The sequence below is a fragment of the Canis lupus genome, chromosome 14, assembly GCF_003254725.2.
Source record: "Canis lupus dingo isolate Sandy chromosome 14, ASM325472v2, whole genome shotgun sequence".
Lineage (NCBI taxonomy): Eukaryota > Metazoa > Chordata > Mammalia > Carnivora > Canidae > Canis > Canis lupus.
In genome coordinates, this window is record NC_064256.1 from 38,470,571 (window position 1) to 38,492,672 (window position 22,102).

General features: G+C 36.7%; 1 protein-coding gene and 1 long non-coding RNA gene across 10 annotated transcripts in view; one reads left to right on the plus strand and one right to left on the minus strand.

The window, feature by feature from the left end:
• LOC112670592 (uncharacterized) overlaps positions 1-22,102 on the plus strand; it is a 52,898-nt gene that overhangs the window by 15,901 nt on the left and 14,895 nt on the right. For all 4 annotated transcript variants that reach the window (XR_003143042.3, XR_004804504.2, XR_004804505.2 and 1 more), the window contains 2 exons: positions 15,153-15,312; positions 17,791-17,939. This is a non-coding gene — a long non-coding RNA (uncharacterized LOC112670592). The remainder of the gene's footprint in view (positions 1-15,152; positions 15,313-17,790; positions 17,940-22,102) is intronic.
• The window catches only part of C14H7orf31 (chromosome 14 C7orf31 homolog), a 34,995-nt gene that overhangs the window by 3,387 nt on the left and 9,506 nt on the right, over positions 1-22,102 (minus strand). For 5 of the 6 annotated variants that reach the window (XM_049093724.1, XM_025464412.3, XM_049093725.1 and 2 more), the window contains 7 exons: positions 20,681-20,848; positions 12,048-12,119; positions 9,840-9,869; positions 6,622-6,803; positions 4,781-4,869; positions 592-766; positions 204-295 (listed from right to left, as the gene is read on the minus strand). In XM_049093724.1, the coding sequence (XP_048949681.1) occupies positions 204-295; positions 592-766; positions 4,781-4,869; positions 6,622-6,803; positions 9,840-9,869; positions 12,048-12,119; positions 20,681-20,848 (808 nt within the window). Of the gene's footprint in view, positions 1-203; positions 296-591; positions 767-4,780; positions 4,870-6,621; positions 6,804-9,839; positions 9,870-12,047; positions 12,120-17,199; positions 17,306-20,680; positions 20,849-22,102 lie in introns of all 6 variants that reach the window. The other variant, XM_025464414.2, reaches the window with a different exon arrangement.

Genomic DNA, 22,102 nt, shown 5'->3' on the forward strand with positions numbered 1-22,102 from the left:
GCCTGTTCTTTGAAATAGTGGACAAGCATATTCAAACTGATTAAAATCAATTCAGAATTAACTTCTAAGATAAGTTAAATTTTCCCTTTGCTAACCTGGTCACCAGTTCTCATGAAGCAAAGAAAAAGTGGGCAAAGCAAGAAGGAGCCTAACACCTGGATACCTTCCCCCTAAATAACTGAGAGTTAACTGCAATTACTTACAGGCTCTGGGTCAAATCCTATCTGTCCAGTTAACTCTGCTACCTCCTTTTCATGGTAATCATCCAGTTCAAGGGGGTTCATGGGCCCCAGACCTTAATGGAAACACCACATCTTATTACTTTGTTAGAGCAAATGATGGTTGACACTTAAATGATCTTTTATAGAAAAACTCTTACCCATTTCCCTTTGTAATATAATTAGAATGAATAAACTGAAAACAAATTTTACCTCCCAGTTTCTTACTAGGAGAAGCTTAAGACCCACCCTTATTTGTATTAGTACTTAGATTAAAGAAACAGGGAAAAACACTAGAAGATGCAAGCTTGTAACAGCATTTGCCAGGTATTCCAGTTTAGTTCTTTTTATTCATATTAAAGTAAACTCATACCTGTAAAATCATGAGTGTATGAAGGGATCCAGTGGGACCTCTCAAGATTTCTTTGTATGTTGGCTTCTTTTAGAGAGCTAATAGGGTCCCACAAATTTAAAGAAGTGTTAGGAGCGAAGGTTTTAGGAGGTTTTGGGTAGAATACAGGCTTATTTTTCTCAACACATTCAGGAAACTAGAACATAAACATAAGAGTTTGTTGTTAATGTCATCTAGTAGAGTAAGGGCTGATTCACTATGTCAGCAGGAAGAAGGGTAAAGGAAATTCCAAGCTGAAGTCAGATACTATTTTTTTCTTCATTAATTACTAGTATTCTGCAACTTAACCATATTTAAACACAATATTTTATCAAAGAAATGGTGAGGTCTTTTCTAAAGTTTTTTTGCTTTAGCAGGCACTTTGTCTATAGTGTACGTTGGAGAAATGTCCCTCGGAATACTCTACCTCCAACAACATTTTATTAAAGATATAAAGGGCTCTAAAGTACTCTAAGGAGGAAGAGTTTGATTCCATCTGAACAGGGAAGTAGGGCTCAGAACAGAGAAGAAGGGAGGAGACAAGAGGCCATATTATATCATACTACAGAAATAGGCCTTTAGGACATGCAGAGATGGGGAGGCCGAAGGAACAGTAAGAGCAGGGATATGGATGGCAGTGGAAAGTATGGAATTAACTTTCTTGAACACTATGCACTTGTCCTGACGGTCAGGCCCACCCTTAACATTTGCAGGTCCTGGGGCTAGAGTATAGCGGGAGAATCCACCTTCTATTAGTCTAATTAGTTTAATTTATGAATCAAGGAAATAAGCTGTTAAAGAAATAAAATGTGTTTCATTCTCCTACTTCGATGAAATACCTTCATGAAAACTTGGAAGACCAGGTTCAAATTTAGACTTCTTAGACTATCCTAATTGTGTATTGGGATATGGTAGTTCACAAAGAGCTAGTTGCTGGCCCTTGGCCTCAACATTCCTTACTGCTTTCTTCCTACCCCCAATTCCATCTCAAATGATGAAGTGTCTTGGATATGAGGGTACCCTGGCCCTCAGTTTCAAGATCTATTGTACCTATTACCTCTGCTTCCAGCAAACAGCCATCACTTGGCCATCCCTTTGGTCTAAAGGTATATACTAGCTTGGAAGCAGTGTCAACCTCTAGGAGGATGGACCTAGAAAGATACCCTACAAGGGCCTGAGTACTGGGTTCAGAGCCATTTTGTAAAGATTTTCTGCAGTTCGACATCAGGCTGGAATTGGGAGACTGGGGAGCATGGGTTCTAGATGGACTTAACCTCTTGTTCCCATAAACATCCTGCGCCATGGGGAGGGGCACAGCCAGAGGAAGCTAGAGCTGAGCCCTAAGGCATGGGGCCTTCAAATGATTCTGGATTTCAGGGTGATGCTGAATATAGCAACCCTATGAAGTTTGAATGATCCCCATTTTCCATATATAGAATAGTCATGGTAAAAGACACTAGACAGAAGACTGTTTCATGTATTAAGTAACCACCTCTATAAACCTTTAACAAATACGTGGCTTGCTTATTCTTTGTTCTTATCTTTTTTTTTTTTTAAGATTTTATTTATTTATTCATGATAGTCACACACACACAGAGAGAGGCAGAGACACAGGCAGAGGGAGAAGCAGGCTCCATGCAGGGAGCCCGATGTGGGACTTGATCCCGGGTCTCCAGGATCGCGCCCTGGGCCAAAGGCAGGCACCAAACCGCTGCGCCACCCAGGGATCCCTGTTCTCCTTATCTTGATCATGATTTGCAAAGATAGTTTAGAAATAAGGACTTTTTTTTTTTTCCCCAAATACTGTTTCAAGGGGCTGGATTAATCCTGTGTCTTGATCTAGCTTAAATAACAGCAGTGACCTACTGAAATGCAGAGGAAGGAAATGGGAGATTTGAGATTTTACTGTAACCTCTGGTGTCTTGAGAAGAGTTTAAAGAGTCAGGAATATTTGAGAGTGGAGAGCTGGCTAATTTTCAGTATGTTAAGGTAATGCTATTCTAAGAGGACAATGAGAGAGTGGCTGCTGGTGATCATCCACTCAATAGGAATTCATTGGTTAAATGTACTATTCACAGGGTGACATTTGTGTCTGATATGCAATAGAAGTACAAAAGCAGGAAGGAATTCCGGTTCCTGAGATGTTACTATTTAGGCAGACACTCCAATCTACAGTGATATTGGTTGTTTTAAATTTGAAATACATTTTCAGAGTAGTACCATATAAATTATAGTTATACTCCTAGGTAGCCCATAAAATCTATATAACTCATAAGTTGCTTAGTAAACATTTACTGAATAACTATTACATGCAAAGTATGTGCAAATTTCTAAGGGCCCCGTGGTAACTACCAAAACTCTGTAAGTTGCCACAAAATAACAGAGATTAATATTGTTGTAACACATTAAAAAAAAAAAACAAGAAATTAAATATAGTTTTTGTTGTTGTTTTTAGTCTTGAATGATGGGGCTTCATCAGGTTTAATAGGAAAACAAGAACAGGTTTATTTTGGAGACCCCTTTGCCCTTCTGGAGAGCTTAGTTCTAGGAACACTGGTTCCTTAGTGGGTCGTGTTTCACTTAATTCTTTTGTATCAGCATCATTTTTACATTAAGAAGTTGCGATTAAGAATTTTTTTCATTTACATATGAAACATAGCACAAAGGAGAGAGGGTGTAAATAAGAAATGAAAGACTGGCAGAGATATTTTCCTTTGGTATCTAGTTAGGTCTTGGGAAGAAAGAGTTCAAGGGAGAAGAGGATGCACAATGGGAGGAAAGGCTGCCTGAGTTGGAGGAGGGAAAGTGGAGGGGTGGGTGAGACCATAAATGGGGAAACATGCAGGGTAGAGCAGAAACCCACCAGTTTATTTCTCATTCTGGATACGTTAGTTGTTGCTGGAGATGAGCAAGTAGGGGGTGGGGTCCAGGGTGCTGGTGGTGAAGGAGAGGTGAACTGTGGGCAGCCAATTATTTGATAAGATGTTACATTTCTAAAGAAGGTACCTGTGTCCTTGCCAAATTCATTGTGGTTAGTTGAGGGTGAATGTGGATTATGGGTTATGGATGCTTTTGTGCAGAGACAGAACTGTTTTAGGAATGAGGAATGTATCTCTAGGAGGGGGATGGGGACTGTACATTAGAAATATGGCAGATGGTTCAAGAAAGAAACCACACTCCTCTGTAAGGGTGATATGAGTGGATGCTCTTTCCAAGGAAACCCAAAGTTCTTTCCAAATATTTACAGTTAAGGAAAATTGGATAGTAGGTTCAGTTAGGCTCTGAAAATGGTTTGTTAAAATACTCTAGTCAAAGGTAGAGGTTTATGGCATTTGACCTCTGTGGTTATTATAGCTCATCTTACTCAAAAGATGATTACAAGGGGCACCTGAGTGGCTCAGTTGGTTAAGCATCTCTTTTTTTTTTTTAATTATCAAAAAATTTTTAAGCATCTGAATCTTGATTTTGGCTCAGGTCATGAGATTGAGCCCCTGTGTTGGGCTCTGAGTTGAGCCTGCTTAAGGTTGTCTCTGTTTCTCTGCACACCCCCGACTCCCTCACACTTTTTCAAAAAATAAGATGATCCTAAGGTAGATTTTATCCTAAAGAGTATTTTCATATTGCAAAAACTAAGAGTTGAGTTCTTGAGAAATAGAATAAAAATCTTAAATAGTTCCAAAAATATATCTCCTGGCTATTAGACAGAAAACCTTTTTAAAAATCTTTGGCCACTTGGGGAGGTAATGACAAAAACAGCCAAAGTATTTTAATCAATTTGTTTGCCAATTATAAAAGGAAAAGGAGTGTTCTCATTGGCTTGGTAATGGCTAGAAATGGCCAGTGAGAAGAGGTCCCTGAGGGGACCTGTGTATATTTGTAGTTAATATACTATGAATTATAAGAATAGAGTTGGGGGATACATAGTGAAATGCAGCCCTCCACCTTCTTTCAGTGTGGGAACCTTTTTTGTTATAGTTGTGGAAATGTTACATAACTGCCAAAGTATGTGAAATCAACTAAGAAAACAAAAACATGTGAATTATGGTCAAAATCTCAAGGTTTTTTTAACCAGATAGAAAATAAAACAATCCATCTTTGGGGTTTTTATAAATGTATAGTGTGAAAACATTTTTAAACTTTGTTTTAAAAACACAGTTTAAAAGATACTTACATCATAATATACACCCTGACCTGGCCAAGTCAAGGCTTTCTTTTTTGAATCCATTGGAAAATCAAGCAGTTCGTATCTGTAAGGATTACCTGAAATTTTCAGGAAAAGCACTGTTATCTGTAATATGCAAGAATAGTTTTCTATGAATAGAGTTCTGGGGTGCAAGAAATAGAAATAAGATGCTAGCCCTGTACTGCACCTCTCTGATTAATGAAAGGGATTCTTAGGTAAGTCATCACTTTTAAATTTAAATTTTCCTGGATCCTCTTTCTGGTCTCTGAAGGCTTGGCAAATACATTTCTATACTACTTGATTTGGGCTTTCTCTGACTAAATATCAAGAAATGGAATTAACACTTGCTTACCAAAAAGGCACTGAAGGAGAACATTTTAAAGATTATACCGTCTTAGGTATTAGTGGTAGTTTGATAAGCTTTATCAAACACAGCATGGCCTCCTTGGGCCCTATAATAAGTTCCACATTAAATAATGCTCTGTACATCCATCCTTATATGTAATAAGAACAAAGGCTGGCATTTATTGAACATTTACCATATGCCAGTGCTGTACTATGTGTTTTATATACATCATCACATTACAATGAGGAAAGTACTATAATTTCCACTTTAATGAATGAAACTGAAGCACAAAGAAAGTAAGCAATTTGCCCAAGATCACACAGCTAGTTAAGTGGAGTAATTCAAACTCAGGCAATCTGGTACTAGGCCTGCACTCTTAATCCACATACTATCAATTTCTGTTAAAGAAGAGTTAAAGTAAGTGTAAAAAAAAAAAAAAGAGAGAGTAGAAATACTAATGCAGTAGTAGTTTTTGGAAAGATATTTTATAAGGGTTATTACAACAAACTTATCCTTTTAAAGTCCTCTAAGAGGGACTTTGCTATGTTTCACGGTGAGTGGTAGAGCGAGAATCCTACCCATGCAGTCTGACTCCATAGTTCTTAAACACTCCATGATTATGTCTCTCAAATTGTTACTGTCTCCTAATAAGGTACTGAAGCTGATGTTGATGATGGCAAACATTTGGGTCCAAATATTTATATACCGAGAAACTGCATTTATAGGACAGTTCTTGGGTCTTGCCTATCTCACAGCTTAAATTCATTCAACAGATGGTTTTCTCTACCTACCATGCACCTGTTCTGTCACCTTCAGTTACCTTTTCTCTAGGACCTTCAATCTGTCTCCATAGGTTTCTCCTCTGTTTTAAGGTATCTAGTGTGGGAGAGTCTTGATGATTAGTGTATGGCCTTACGGTCCTAATAAAACACATCTGGAAAGACTCCAAGGCCTGCATCTGAAGAAGATGCCCCAAGTGTTAAGGGGACCTAAACAAACTGTTTCCATTATCTTCTGAGTCTTATTTCAATGACAGTCTTTCAATTTCATCACAACTACTATACCCGTATCTAGACCCTGATGCTCTGAGCCAAATATCATTGTTGTGCTGATCACCTGAGCTAGGGTGAAATCTTTAAAAGCTAAACCATAAGAGAGAACAGGAAGGAAATAAAAATAGGCAATACAGGAAGAATAATAAAAATAATTCTATAATGCCTGGTTTCTGATTCTACCATGGGAGAGACTCTATATAAAGAAGAAAAGCTAAGCGCACATGCAGAGAATCTGATTTACTTAGTCTGTGGTTAGGGCCCTGCATGATTCTAAAGTGTGGCCACAGTTAAGAACAACTTTCATAATCTACTGGTGGGTCACACTTTTGTGACTTGAGTTCTCTGCCCTACTTTCTTTAATTTTATTATTGAATAAAATTCAAATATGAGAAGAATCAATACTGTTCTGATATCAAATCACATTTTACCTCTTGTTTTCAAAATCGTTGTATCATAAGCCTTTGTTGGTACAGTGGGAGGAAATGGCTGTTGGTTTCGGGCTTTAATGCCGGTGTAGAGATCCTTAGGTGAGGTAAAGGTCGGGAACATGGCACCACGTGAGATGTGTGTGTGGTACGGGTGTTCAATTGGATATGAAGAACAGATTTCTCTGAGATTTAGTTGAGCAAACAAAACAGAATAGAAAGAAGTGCAATTGAAAAAATTAATCAAGTATTTATTGGGATTCTTCTTTGTGGTAGGTACTGTTCTAATCCCTGAGGATATGACAGTGAAACAAAGTCCCTATACTCATGGAGTTAGCTTTCTGGTAGAATGTATTCCGTTAAACGTGAAATTTTCTTAACTTTGCTAGACAAATTAATTTTTAAAATAAATCATACTGAATTCTTTATCTGCGAATAATTTTCACAACATGAAATGTATAGTTTTTAGAATGCTATAGGAAGAATTTCTAGTTGCTTTCAATTCCTACCTCTTATTTTAAGAGGGTCCCTGTACTTTATTTTATGGGATCATTTTGGGCATTCAGTATGCAAAGTGATCTCTAACCATCTTGCACTGAACTTTTCAACCCAGGCCATCTGTTTCTTTTAAGCAGTCAACAAAATATACTGCCCGTTTATGTACACAGTACTCTTTGGAAATCAAAAAGCCAAAAATAGCTAGTATACTAGCTGATGGGAAAAAAAGTTAAAAAAAAACCCCACAGGGATATAATTTTCCTATGATGTGAAAAACTAACAGTTCTTAAAAGAACTAGCAGAGGTTTAAAAAAATTTGTGAGAGCTGGCCCAGATCTGGGCCTCTATGCTTACTTGGCCCATGATGCAAATCTGTACTGAATTCATCAGCCTTGGCATCTTGATGGGCTCTCTGAAATACCTAGCAGTATAAGATGCATAACAAATTCCTTGTCTCTCATAGATACCACAAGAAGGTTGATTTATAAGAGAAAAAGTTGACTCCAAGCAAAAGTCATGTATGAGGCCAGCTAGTTCATTTGGTTTTTGTGTAAAGTGATTTGGTTTTCCTGCCTTTGTCACACGCTCTCTCAGTTGAACACATTTTTTTTTTTTTTTTTGCATTGGGTATAGCATCATTTTATTGCTAATCACTAAACACTTCTCTGATTTATTTACTTTGCTTAAAAAGTACCACATCAATTACTACATGGTTTGGTACAAGGCACAAAGTTGTCAACTCTGTGATGACATGAGAACACAGAATCAAGACTTCCTCAAATCTGACTGCTGTCCCTCATGGTCATAAAAACACTAGCCTAGTAACTGCTTTCAGTGAAGAAATACTGGCTGTACCTCATTTTATAGAAGACACAATGATTTCTACTTTTTCTAAATATATATTTCCATTGTCTAATTTGATGGATTCCATAGTTAACTATCTTCCTTGAGTTAACTTCCCCTTACAAATCCGCTTAAAAGTAAGTGATCATTTATAGTTTGAGCAAACTATTTGTGTGAATAAAACAGGAATGAACACATTTTTGCTCATGGAAACATGTCCAGTCTACGTCGGGAAAGGATGGAGTTTACTGAGGTCTAGTAAAAAGCTCGTGTTCTAGAGGAAGTTCTTATACTTTCAGAGCCTTGGGGGCTTGCCTCATTCACCTTCATGAGACTAGGCAAGAACAATAGAAACTCACTCTTTGAAGAATGGAGATCTTCATTCCCAGAATGAGAAGTGAAGAATGGAATGAGAAAGGCAGGGGTTCAAATATTGTCCAACAGTCAGAGAGATTTAGTCACAAAACATACCAGAAAGAATGACCTAGTAAATAGAGTCTAATGATTGTCTCAGTATGTGCTAATTAACTTATCTGGGAAGAAGATTCATCCTGGTTCTCTTGAATTTTTCCCAGTATGTATCAGATTGAACAAAGACGTAAGAATCAGTGGGAATGAGAAATCAATAAGGGATTAATTTTTAAACTTCCAATACCATTTCCCACAGACTTGATGCAGTTAAAGGAAATGTGGTATGGAGATTTCACAAAATAGTCACCTTTGTCTAATGTTCCCTACAAAATATCTCAGTGGGAGGTCCTGAGACATTGTAACTACTGCATGAATAGGAATTATACTCCGAGGAGGTTGCCTTGAAATATTGTTAACCCCAACAATAAATACAACAACAATAAAGCATTTATGTGCCAGGCCTCTGCTAACTGCTTTATCTGTAATCTTTATCAGTGGATCATTCAACAAGCTAAATGCTACTAGCATGTTCCCAGAGGTCAGGGCAGGGTGGCCCCATCTTCTAATAATCTGATGTTGGTAAGGACTTCCTGAAAAGGCCATTACATTGGTTTTCGTTGTATCTTGTTCTCATCACAAAGACATGACCAGAGAGTAGAGATTGACTTCTTAATTTAGAAGACAAATTCTAAAGGCCAAGATCATGTTAAATCACAAAAAAAGAACAACAAAAATTTTAAAAGCCATTTTTTTACCCCCTAGGGATTGGTCCCTTGATAGGAAGTCAATTTGCAAAATGATTTTATTGGATCCTTCTGATTTTGTAAACCTGTAGTCAGGATTTTGGCTTTGTGAAGAAGGGATAAAAGGTAGAAGTTAGGAAGGCAGGGAGAGGCCCTGATTAATTCTGATCATTTGGGATTGAGGCAGAAATATTTTTCCCCTCAGATTCTAGAAACTATTTCCTGGTTGATAATATTAAGTTATATCTGGCAATGATTTAGCAAAGCATATTTTACTTGAAGACCTGTGAGCTATGGACTCTATGTCTTGAGGAATCTCATATGAGATTTCATTAAAAATTTTGTATGTATTACAAAGGTTATTTTTGTTAAAATCTGAATAAAGTATGGATTTTAGTTAAAGGTAATGCATCAGTATTGGCTCATGAATTGTGACAAATATACCATACTAATATAGGATGTTAATAGGGAGATTGGGTATGAGGTATACAGGAACTCTGTACTATTTTTCAAATAATTCTGTAAATTTAAACTGTACTTAATTTAAAAAATTTATTTAAAAAAGCCTAGCAAGGTATTATATAATTAACCAGCCTCCTCCCCCCACTTGTTAAAAATAAAAATCTTTCATAAAAAGGCACATTTATCCTCACACTGAGACATAGAGATTGCCAATATTTCTTTTCTTGATTATAACAGGGAAGGAAAATATAAGTATATACTTACGCTACTGTTGAATTAGGTGGTTTGGGCATCCTAGAATAAAAACAGGAAATAAATCCCCATTTATAATAAAGATTTTTAAAAGCATATGCTCCTATTAGAAGAATAGTGATGTATCTCATTTTCAAACTACAGTGTCTTTAAGATAATATTCTCAATGATGTTCTGGAACACTGAATATTGACCGGATAGAGAGATAGGATGTCCTCACATCTCAGTTTTAGCGACCAATCTAACTTCAGTCCCATTCAGCACCCATTTGCATTTCCTACTTGCAGCGCATGTGCAAAACTGACTGTTTCTAACAATACCATGGTTTTGGTTCTGACATTCACCCTCGTAATCAGGCAATAGCCAAAGTGCTCTGTGGCAGCCTGACACCATGCATGTGGTGCAATTACATGACCTAAGGTGACCCGAGTGTGTCCTGATGGGGCAAGATATATAAGTACTATGTGTGCTTTGTCCCTTTGCTCAGGATTGCTGATTACTGCCTAGATGCCAGAAAGGCTAGAACAAAACTGAACAAGTTCCTGGAGGCCTGGCTTTTCTGAATCAGCTCATTTGAAAGTTGTGTACTTACTAATTACTCTGAGCCCTGCCTGCCAAGAAATAATACTGTAGCCCGGGAACAAAGTCCACATGCGAGAAGGACTGTCACCTACTTTTGTTGGATTCAACACTTAGTTTCAGCTGATGCAGACATTTCTGAAATATTTCAGGCATGAAAAATAAATACAGTGATATCTGTTGATAGCAAAAATCTATAAAAAGGATTATAAGGTTTAATTTGTACATGTTTATTCAGAAAGTGGTATATAAGCCTTATAATTTTCTGAGTCTACAGTGTATTATAAACACATAATTCGCATTAATTTTAAGGTTTATATATTTATTTGGACTCCCAAGTTTGTAGGCTTGAAATTAAAAAACAAAAACGCAAACATGTCTTCCAGTTATATTTATGGTTGAGTTGGGGAAGAGGTGGGGGGCAATGAATATGAAGAATCCAGGGGGTCTTGAGTTACTAGATAGGCTATGAAATATGAAATCAGCATCTGAAATTTTTCTCATATGACAAATTAAGCTATGATATTGACAAGTATATACCTAAAATCTGATTCAAAATAAAAAAAATTAAAGAATTTTTTAAAAAATTGAGCGTTTGAAAGGTTGAATGAAAATTAAAAATGCTCATTGAGACCAGTTCCTTGATGTGAACGAGTCCATTATTTTACTGCTGCACTCTGCATTTACTTTTCCAAGTTTACTGATCCCAAAGGAATAAACAAACAGGGCCTCACAACTACAGAATTCATGTCTTTTGGGCTCCCTCTCGTGGCTGAACTCTATATTAACATCCTTCCTAAAAGCAGATTCCTGACCATTCTAATAGTTAAAGAGGTGATATTTTCATTGTTACTTCCGTGTTGTCAGTATTTTATTTTTATCTGAAAATTAAAAAGTATGCTTTTGTAATTATACACCAAATTGTTTCAAAGAAGAAAAAATATTATACTAGAAAATAATTCCTCTAAGCAAAGGATAAATTAAAAAGTATTCCTTATCTAAAAAGGAGACTTAGTAATTTTAGTACAAATTATTTGTAGATTGTCATAATGAACCTCTGTCCTCATAAATATTTTTTTTAAGATTTTATTTATTTATTTATGAGAGACACAGAGAGAGAGGCAGGCAGAGACATAGGCAGAGGGAGAAGCAGGCTCCATGCAGGGAGCCCGACGTGGGACTCGATCCCGGGTCTCCAGGATCACGCCCTGGGCTGAAGACAGATGCTCAACCGCTGAGCCACCCAGGCATGCCCTGTCCTCATAAATCTTGATGAAAAAATTATGCAGAGCTGCTGGAGCATTTCCTATGAACCTTTTAAGAAATTTAATGGATTCTTACTAGACTAACTAGGTCAAAGGCAGAGAAATGGACCCAGGTGACTTGTGTGAATTCCTTTGAACATTGCTATTCTGTATTTTGTATTTTTTTCTTTTTAAATGTCACAAACTGTTAGTGGGTTTTGGTTTATTGTTTTATTTTTGTTTCTTTGGTCTTGATTTCTATTATTAATGATCCCTGTTAAAGAATACTTGTTTTTCTAAAAGTTCCCATTTTGGGGATTTTATATTTCTCATATAACTCATTTTTACTTAAGAAAGTTATTTGGTCCAATATAAGGAAAAGAAATCCCAAACTTACAAAGAATCATTTCCATAGATGTCACTTTTTTTATTCTGCGTCAAATAATAGTATTGTTCAATAGGAAGTTTTCTGTAAAGAAAAGATTAAATTGAACATCTTTTCAAATGAACATAGTGATGAGCAGATAGTAAAAGACAAATAGACTAATACAATCATGTATATATGGAAATTTAGTATATGAAAAATTGGCATTTTAAATTAGTGGAAAAGGATTTACTTTTCAATAAACAATACAGGAAAGATTCCCTAGCCATTTAAGAAAAGTAGATTTCTATTTCATCCTATGTTTAAAGATAATTTCAGATCGATTAAAAATGTAAAGAATTGAGAAAAACATACAAATATCAAAAGAAAATATACAAAAATTATGTTTTTTTCTTCATGGTAGGGAAAACTTTTTTTTCTTAAGCAGGCTCTATGCCCAGGGCAGAGCCCGATTCAGGACCAATCTCACAATCCTGAGATCATGATCTGAACTGAAATAAAGAGTCTGATGTGTAACAGGTTGAGCCACACAGGTGCGTCCCATGTGGTGGGGAAAACATTTTAACTTAGATTTTTCTTTTAAACTCAAAATCCAAAAGGAAATTTGATAACATCAGAAGAAAAACTTTTGAAGATAGGATGGAATAAAAAAGCTCAAAGCAAAGTTTGGAAGAAATTTTTGCAATAAAGATATATAAAGGATTATCTAGAATATAACTAATAATCTATAACTAAAGATAATAAAAATGGGCAAAAAATAAGAACAGAAAAGAGAATGTGAATGTCTTATGTATATTTTCCATGCATAAGAAAACATAAACATAAGTACTCAACCAGAGAAATGCATTCTGATAACCAAGATAACCTTTATACTTATTAGAGCAAAATTATAGTTTGATAATATAACACAGTTGGCCAAGAGTATGGGGAAATGGATACTTTTACATTCTACCATGAGAATATAAAGCATTTAGGCTATTGTTCTAGAATTGAAAATATTCATATATTATGACCCGTAACTTTCACTTAGGATTTTCCCCAGAGAAACATTTGTGTATGAGCTCAAGGAGGCCCATACAAGAATATTCATTACATATAGTTAATGCCAAAAAGTAAAGGAAAACAATATGAAAACGGCTAAATAGTTTATGAACTATTAATCTTTAGCATCTATGTTGTTGAACACAAAGAGAATTAGATAGATCTGTGTTTACAGTCTCTAGATTATACAGAGAAAAAAGAACCAAGTTGCCTACAACTATATATCCAGTGATTCCACACATAAACAATATAATACATTTATTTCCAGTGGGTACATGAATAATTATGTAATTGTGTAACAAAAGGTATGAAAGTAGACATACCAAAGTGGTAGCTGTGATTCCCTTTAGGAAGGAAACTGGGATTGGTGGGGTAGTGGTCAAACGAAACTAGACCTTGTGTTTGGTTTCTTTTTAGAAAGACTTATTTTTCTTCGAGCAGTTTTAGGTTCACAGCAAAGTTGAGAGAAGGTAGAGAGATTTCCCTTTATAAAGTGTACCCTTTATCCCCACACATGCTTAGCCTCCCTCATTATTAACATCTCCCACCGGACTGGTAAATTTGCTACAACTGATGAACCTACATCATTTTCACCTAAAGTTCATAGCTTACATTAGCCTTCACTTTTGGTGCTTGTAATGTTTTAATATACATTGTAGGACTCAACTGTCACTTGGGGCTCCTAGTATCTTTTAAATACTTATCTTTTATCTCATCAACCCAAGACAGATTCTCGAAAACTTGCTTTTTCATCCCCCGAGAGTGGTCCTAGAGTGTGAAGGTTATTTTTACCCCACAAGAATGCTAACCAAGAGAGCCCTATAGTTGAGGATGTGCTTCATAATTAGGTAGATTAAGTGACCAGCAGTCTGGCTTTCTTCAGTTACTCCAGTGCTTGCTCCGTGGCTTCATAAACTAAGTTATCATGGAGGCAGGGCAGAAATTAGGAATAGATTCAGCAACATGAACTTCTCATCAAACTGACCTGGCCACATCTGAGTTTGCCAGCAAAAGTTACTAAACCTACGTATTTCATAGAGAAAAATCTCCCTGGGTGTACTAGTGAGCCAGCTGGTGGGAGGCTGATTACACTGGACCCCTTCCATCATGAAAGAGATGATTTATCCCCACATGAGTAGATACTTAGATGGATTTCCCTTTCCTTCTCACTCTACGTCTGCCACTTACGTCACCAGTGGACTTACTGATTACCTTATGCACTGCATGCCATTTGAAAAAATACAACTTTTGACTAAGGAACTCAATTTACCACAAAAGATGTCACTGATTGGATTTAAAGGATACTCTGGTCTTATCATATTTACAGAATGTAGACCAGCCTAATAATGATTCATTTGTGGCTGAAGCTGTTCTCAAGAGTGTGGCACATGCTCTGAACCAGTGACCAATAAATGGTTTCTCCCACAGTTGGAATGGATGGTTTAAAAAATGAAAAAAATTTACTTCCTTCTCAACCACTTGAGTTTTGCTGGTTTTGATGTCAAGGGAGAAATGCTTCATCAGGAAACACACTGGCTCCATTGAATTGGAAGCTGAACTGATGATGTGGTCATTGGGGCTCCTTATGATTGGGGAAAACAGGCAAGAAAGGATTATACCAAGTGGCCTGGGATGATTGATCCTGAATGTCAAGAGTAAGAAGACTGCTGTTATTCAATGATGGGGAAAAGGAGTATTTCTAGACTCTAAAGAATCTTTTGGACACCTCCTAGTATTGTTTCTAGTGGCATAAAGTTAACAGAATACTGGAGCAGCCTCACAAAGGCAAAACCACTGACTGCTAGATCTCTCAGGAAGAAAACTAGTGGGGAGGGGGGCTCTACCAGGTAATGAACTCCTACCAGCTCAGGTGCTGGTTGAGGGCAAGGGAACTTGGATGTATATATAATGATATTAACATATAGATAATTATATAGTATGTTTTAATATATTATAATATATAATTATAATATATAAAGATTATAACATATAACACATTGATTATATTTCTATGTACTAACTAGTTTAATTCTTTTCATTCATCCTTTTCCCTTATTTCCTTATTACTCTATATAGGATATTGGTGATGGTTTACTTCATTAAGTGAACAGCTGAGGACTATGAGGATGAGCTTAGGACTGAACTAGAGAGGAGAACATCACCCAGAGATCTTGGACTTGGAGCTGGATGCAGGACCTAATGCATCTAAACTCTTGAGTTTTCCCTTTTGGGGGAGGTGAGCGCATTTTCAGTTGTATGAAAAAGGCTTGCATTTTCTTATATTGGCAGCGATTCTCAAACTTCGCTACATGTTAGAATTACCTTAGGGATTTTCTTGAAATGCAGATTATGTCTCAGTCAATCTGGGGTGGGGTCCAAGATTTTGCATTCACCATTTCCTAGATGCTGCTGGTCCACGGAACTCATGTTGAATAGAAAAGTGTATTATTTCTGTTGCTGCTGTTATTTAGCATGGCAGTCGACTGGCACAGATGGCTTACATCTTCATCATACCCTCTGTACATTTTGTTAATTTCTCACACTTCACTTGCCCAGGAAGAATCCAGAAAACCTGCTTTCCAGCCTCCTGAGCAATCAGGGTGCAAATGTGTGCCCTAAGTTTTGTCAGTCATCCATATCTGCACTAGACTTTGATTTGAATGTGAGTAGCCTAAGAACACAGGCTTCTTTCTTTAAGAATAAAATAATATAACCAAGTTGTATCTCAATTTCATTAGTTTCACTCCAATTTTTTTCTGTTACATTGTACATCCTTTTGATTTTCAGAGTCAGCTCTTAATTTCAAGGGAATACTAATAATATTAATACTGTGTATAGATACTTGTATATCTCTGAGTACCTTTTCTGTTAGATTAACTTATTACTTGTTTTACTTGTTACATGCTCTTCCTTTGGGACATAAGTTTTCCTTATGATAATTATGCTTGTTCTTAATAGCTATCACTTTTTTTTTTGAAGATTTTATTTATTAAATAAAGAGAGAGGGCAGAGAAACGAGTAGAGGGAGAAGCAGGCTCCATGCAGGGAACCCGACATGGGACTGATCCCAATCCCAAGGTCACACCTTGGGCTGAAGATGGTGCTAAACCGCTGAGCCACCCAGGCTGCCCAATAGCCATCACTTTTTAACTCTTTAATATCCATAACTTTTTTCTCTGCCTTCTCTGTGATTTATTGTCTTTAGCCCATTATATCAATTTTCAGTGACATCTATTCTGTTTCTTGCTGCTTCTTTTTGTACTAGATCTGTGAGTGCTTTTGTGTAGTTGTTTTCTCATTTTTCCCCTTAGCCCTGTGATCTTCCCTTTTATAATGTTCTATTATTTAATCATCTCATTTTTTTATTGGATTCACATACTTATTTTGTCCTTTTGTAGAGAATCTACTTTTGTTTCCTGGGCTGTGGTTTTTCTCAGACTAGTTTCTTCATGTGTTTTATATATTAAAAAAATATTTTTTTATATAGATATAATTTTATTATATATAATATAATATAATATATATAAAAACATATTACATATGTAATATATATAATATATATGTGTGTCATATTTTTTCTTTTGTCTTCCTGGTTACAAAATCGCCTTACCACATGTTGTGTATTATGTGTGTTTACTTGGACAGCTCTGTCTAAACCCAGTTATTTGCTATGATATAGTGTGAGTGAATTCTTGATTATGTCATCTGAAATAAGTTTGCCTTTCTGTCTGTGCTAAAAGCTTGATGACTGAATATTGTTGTTTTCATGTTTCTTTAGCTTGATGGCATGGAGGTGGCAGAGAGTAAGTGCTGAGACTGTATCAGATAGAATACAAGCATTTTGGGTATACTCCCATCTAAGATCCTGTTAAATGTCCTCTGTAAGGCTCTTTCCTTTAAGTTAGAGAAGTAGCCATACCCTTGGGCTTCTGCTCATTCCCTCAAATCAACACAGTATTCTAGAAGAGTACACGTTCTGTACAACTTTCTCTCTCTTGAGATCTCGATGTTTTAAAATAGGGGCTTCTACTCTTGAGTCTTTTTTCTATTCTAATAGGATTGCCTACACAGTCTTTTAACCTTCTCTTCAAATTGGAGAATTATCAGGATTTTGTTGATTTACCTTGTCTCTGTATGCATTTGGAGTGTTGGAATTGGGGTTAGATGTAGCAGCTCTCAACCAATAATGTGGCTTCCCTCTATACCTCCAGCAGAGAGTCTGGGAGAATCTGGAAATAGGCATGGCCAGTTTTATTTTGGTTGTCACAATGAATGAGACTGGTATTTATAGGGCAAGGGCCAGAGATGTTAAATATCTTGCAACGTATAGAACAAAGAACTGCCCTGCTCCAAATGCCCTCTTGAGAAGCAGTTAGGAACTGAAATAAACTACACAGAAATTTTCTTTCCTTGGCACATTTAAAATGAATGGCTTTAAGGTTGTTCTCCTTTTACTATTTGGGGGCTGCTGGTAATTTCCTATTTATTTCACTTTTAGGTAACAGGAGAGGGATATTCTGTGATTTTGTTTCATAAGCATTGACCTTCAAGCATTACCACCACCATCACCACTACTACTATCATTATTTCAAAATATTCTTTAGTTCACAGGACACTATATAATCTATTTAGAAGCTCTTTAACATTTGCCAAACATGTTAGAGGAAGATCTAGTTCCCTTTTATTTTCTTTAAATTTTATTCATTTATTTCAGAGAGAGCACAAGCAGGCAGAGGGGCAGAAGGGCAGAGAGAGAGGGAGAAGCAGACTCTCTGCTGAGCCCGGAACCCAATGCTGGACTGGATTTCAGGACCCTGGGGGATCATATCTGAAGGCAGACATTTAATCGACTAAACCACCCAGGTGCCTCTTATTTCCTTTTCCTTTTTCTTTTTTTAAAGATTTTATTTATTTATGAGAGACACACAGAGAGAGGCAGAGACACAAGCAGAGAGAGAAGCAGGCTCCATGCAGGGAGCCTGATGTGGGACTTGTACCCGAGACTCCAGGATCACGCCCTGGGCCGAAGGCAGATGCTCAACCACTGAGCCATCCAAGTGTCCCTCATTTCCTTTATCTTAAACAAAGTAAAAACTATGCTACTTTACCAAGCTCAGTAGTATTTATGGGAGTGCCTGGATGGTTAAGCACCTGACTCTTGATTTCAGCTCTGGTCCTGATCTCAGGGTCCTGAGATTGTACCCATGTGGGCTCCAAGTTCAGTGTACAGTTAGCTTGAGATTCTCTCTCCCTCTGCCCCTGCCCTGGTTTTCACACTTGCTTGCATTCTCTCTTTCTGTCTCAATAAATAAATAAAATCTTAAAGTGTTTATGGAAGTGCAAAGAGTTATAAATTATTACTTTGTAACTTCATTCTTCAAAGCAAATGTACGCTGGTTTAGGTGATGAAAACTTTGCTTGGAATTTCTGATACTTGCACCTATTGTTAAGTAGATACTGTTAAAGTTCCTTCAAAAGAGTTTTATTTAGAGAATGTCATAAAGTGTCAGAAGGAAGAGTGATGTTGGAAGGGGTAGGCTGCATTGGAACATGTGTATATAAATGTATGTGATTATATTTTCATTAGTAAGCCACATTCTTTTATGTTCTTAACCTCAGATGACATATAGTAAGACATCTCACTAGACATTTAACTTAGAAGTAGGTACTTTCAATTTACCGAGTCCTTTGACTGAGGGGTTGGTGAGGCACAGGAGTGATCCTGTTCCCCATGCATACAGTGGTGTATGTGTGGCGCCACAATAGCCCACTGCACATGCCCTCCATGGAAAGTGGTAGGGCACGACTGTCAGCACAAGCTTTTATGGATCAGATGAGGCCTGACCCCACAGACAGCTGGAGAATAATCTGCTATTCTGTTTAAAAGGCTCTTTTTGGGGAGAAAAGAAAAATACTGTGACAGACGTTATTTCCTAATAGGAAATAAGTAAAACCCTATTCTGTAGCTGTTTGTCAAGGGATATGCTTTGTATCAGAAAGTAGGACTTTGCCTTAAATAAATTTTTAAGAGATAAATATGCCAAAACAGTAATATTTAACATAAAAGGCTGTGAAGAGAACAGAACACAGGAACCTGCATTTCTGAGGTGTGGATGATGGGTGTTCTAATTGGAACAACTACTTCATCTCCCAGTGGCCTTAGGCTGCATTCAATGAGGCACGAAACACAAACCTCCCATTTCAACCTGGGTTTCCCTTAAGAAACTCATCTTTGGCTCTCTTTTTTGCACTCTGGAGTTCCATGAATATAATTCTGATCCTTTTAGAATGTTGTGCATTTTTTAATACCTAAATTTTGAAGATAATAGATGTAAGCTCTGTAAGGAGTCATACCTCTAGTATCTAGAACAATGCTTGCTGTACTCAAATTATTGAACAAATGAATATTTTTATTTTTAAGTAACATTTTGAATATTATTATTGAGTAAACAATGAATGGAATGGACAGATGAAAAGAACTTGCTTGAGCTTTGGAGTCCAAGAAACGTGGACTCCATTTCCCGTTCCACAACTTCACAGTTGTCTGATCCAGGAAAGGTACTGAATCTTCCAGGTATCTCTGTGTATTGTAAAACCAGGATAACAATAGTCTCTTCACAAAAGTATTATAAATCTATTTATGTTATATTATAAAGTAAGTTCCATGAGAGTGGGGACTTAAAAAAAATCTGTTGGATGAAGCCATGATCTTGAGGCCCTTGCTATCTATAGTGTGTCAATATTTGCATCTTTCCAATTGGACTGACAGGCCTTTTCACTTGTCTGCTTCTTATTGCTTCATTGAGGCTTCAGGAAGGTTGTCGGCTGCCATCTGTCATTATTTTGGCTGTTGCTCTTTCTATGTGCAGCTTGTCTTTCCTAATTTATTTTTTTTTAATTGCTTTAGAACAAAAAACTAGTTAGATTGTTAGTAAACTAGGTAAGCAGGATTGTTAGATAAAGCAGGAGCAGTAGGCTCTGTATGAAGGTTTGATAGATTGTGCTTGAGTAAATTTCATAGTTTTTAAAAAATTTCATATTTTTAGTGAACAATTAATGTGACAATCTGCTGCTCAGATTTTTTTTGCTTTCTCCTCAGTTTTAATGTGTTTTGAATAAAGTTGCTGAGTGACTTTTAAGAGTTACAAATGATTATTGAAATACTTTAATATTTGAAAATGGTGCCCAGCAGATTCTAATGACTACAGATTGATGAACAAATTAGAAATCAAAAGTTCCAAAAACCAACCACATCTGTACAAATTAGGCCAGCTATTTGCGCAAGCAAAACATTTTTAATTTAATGTCTCTCAGGAATAGTCCCATTTAGTTTTAGATAAAATGTGATTAGCAAGGGAATTAATCAAAATTTCTGATTGCAATACTTAAACATCTCTAAGGATAGCAAAGACATCCATAAATGCAGATTTTTAAAAAATTATTTCACAATTAGAAGTTATGTAATTAGTTTTTCCATCTGCATCTTGTCATAAACAGTAAAAGCAGTAAGTGTGGAGGTAGATTTAATTTAACAAAGGACTTACCATAGAAGAAAGAAAAATGAAAAATAAAGACCTCTCTGTAAAGGGCAGAAAGTTACTTACCTCGGCCAGGTTTCTCCACCAAATCCATAATGCTTATGCCCTTTGCCCATGAAACGATATTTTGGCCTGTGTTCCTCAGGGAGTGAAATGGGTATTATGCCACCATATTCCCTTTCAGCACCCCACGGAAGTCTACATTGTTGAAGTGACTCCCTTAATTCCTGATACCTGTGAAGAAAGAGACTTTTGAAATCATTTCAACATGGAATGCTGTGGTCAGAATATTTTTGTATCCAAAATTCATATATTGAAGTCCTAATGCTCAATGTGGTGATACAAGAAAGTGGGGCCTTTACTCAGTGCCTAGGTCAAGACCCTCTGGGGTCTCTGGGTGGTTCCGTGGTTGAGGGTCTGCTTTTGGCTCAGGGCATGATCCTGGGGTCCTGGGGTTGAGCCCCACATCAGGCTCCCTGCAGAGATCCTGCTTCTCCCTCTGCCTATATCTCTGCCTCTTTCTGTGTCTTTCATGAATAAATAAATTTAAAAAAAAAAAGAGAGACCCCAGAGAGCTCGCTAGCCCCTCCTGCCATGTGAGGACACAGCAAGAAGGTGCCAGCTTTGAACCAGGAAGAAGGCTTTCATCAGAATGGGACCATGCTGGCATCATGATCTTGGACTTCAAGCCTCCAGAACTGTGAGAAATAATGTTGTTTATAAGAAGCCACCCACACTGTGGTATTTTGTTATAGCACCCAAAACAGATTAAGACAAACAACTAAAATTCCTACAGCTTCAGTATTATTTTTAGATTGCATTTTTAAACAGAATTCTCAGTGCCGAGTAGATTATGAGAGACACTGGTTATTTAGGCATCATCAGATTGCTGAAGGAACAAGGTTAAATTCTTGAGGGCTTAGAGATACCTTTTTTTTTTTTTTTTACAGTTGGAGTCCATGTGCGTATTTCTTTTAAACATCTTTATTGAGAGATAATTTACATGCCATACCATTCATCTACTTAAAGTGTACAATTAAATGGTTTTTAGTATATTCACAAATATGTACAACTACCATCATAATTTTAGAACATTTTCATCACCTCAAGAAGAAACCTTATACTCTGTTTGCCTTCATTTCCCCACTTGCCCTTCCCCCAAAGCCCAAAGCCACCACTAATCTACTTTCTTTTTTCATATAAGCCTTCCTAGTACATTTGTAGTAGTAGCTCTTTATGGTTTTGATTTGCATTTTCCTAATGACTAATGCTGTTGAGCAACTTTTTGCTTATTGGCCATTTGTACATATTTTTTGGACAAATGTCTATTATTCAGATCCTTTGCCATTTTTAAATTGGGTTCTCTTTTTATTACTGAGTTGTAACACTTCTAGATACAAGTCCCTTCTCAGATATATGATTTGCAAATATTTTCTCCTACTTTATATGTTGTCTTTTCATTTTCTTGGTAGTGTCCTTCAAAGCACA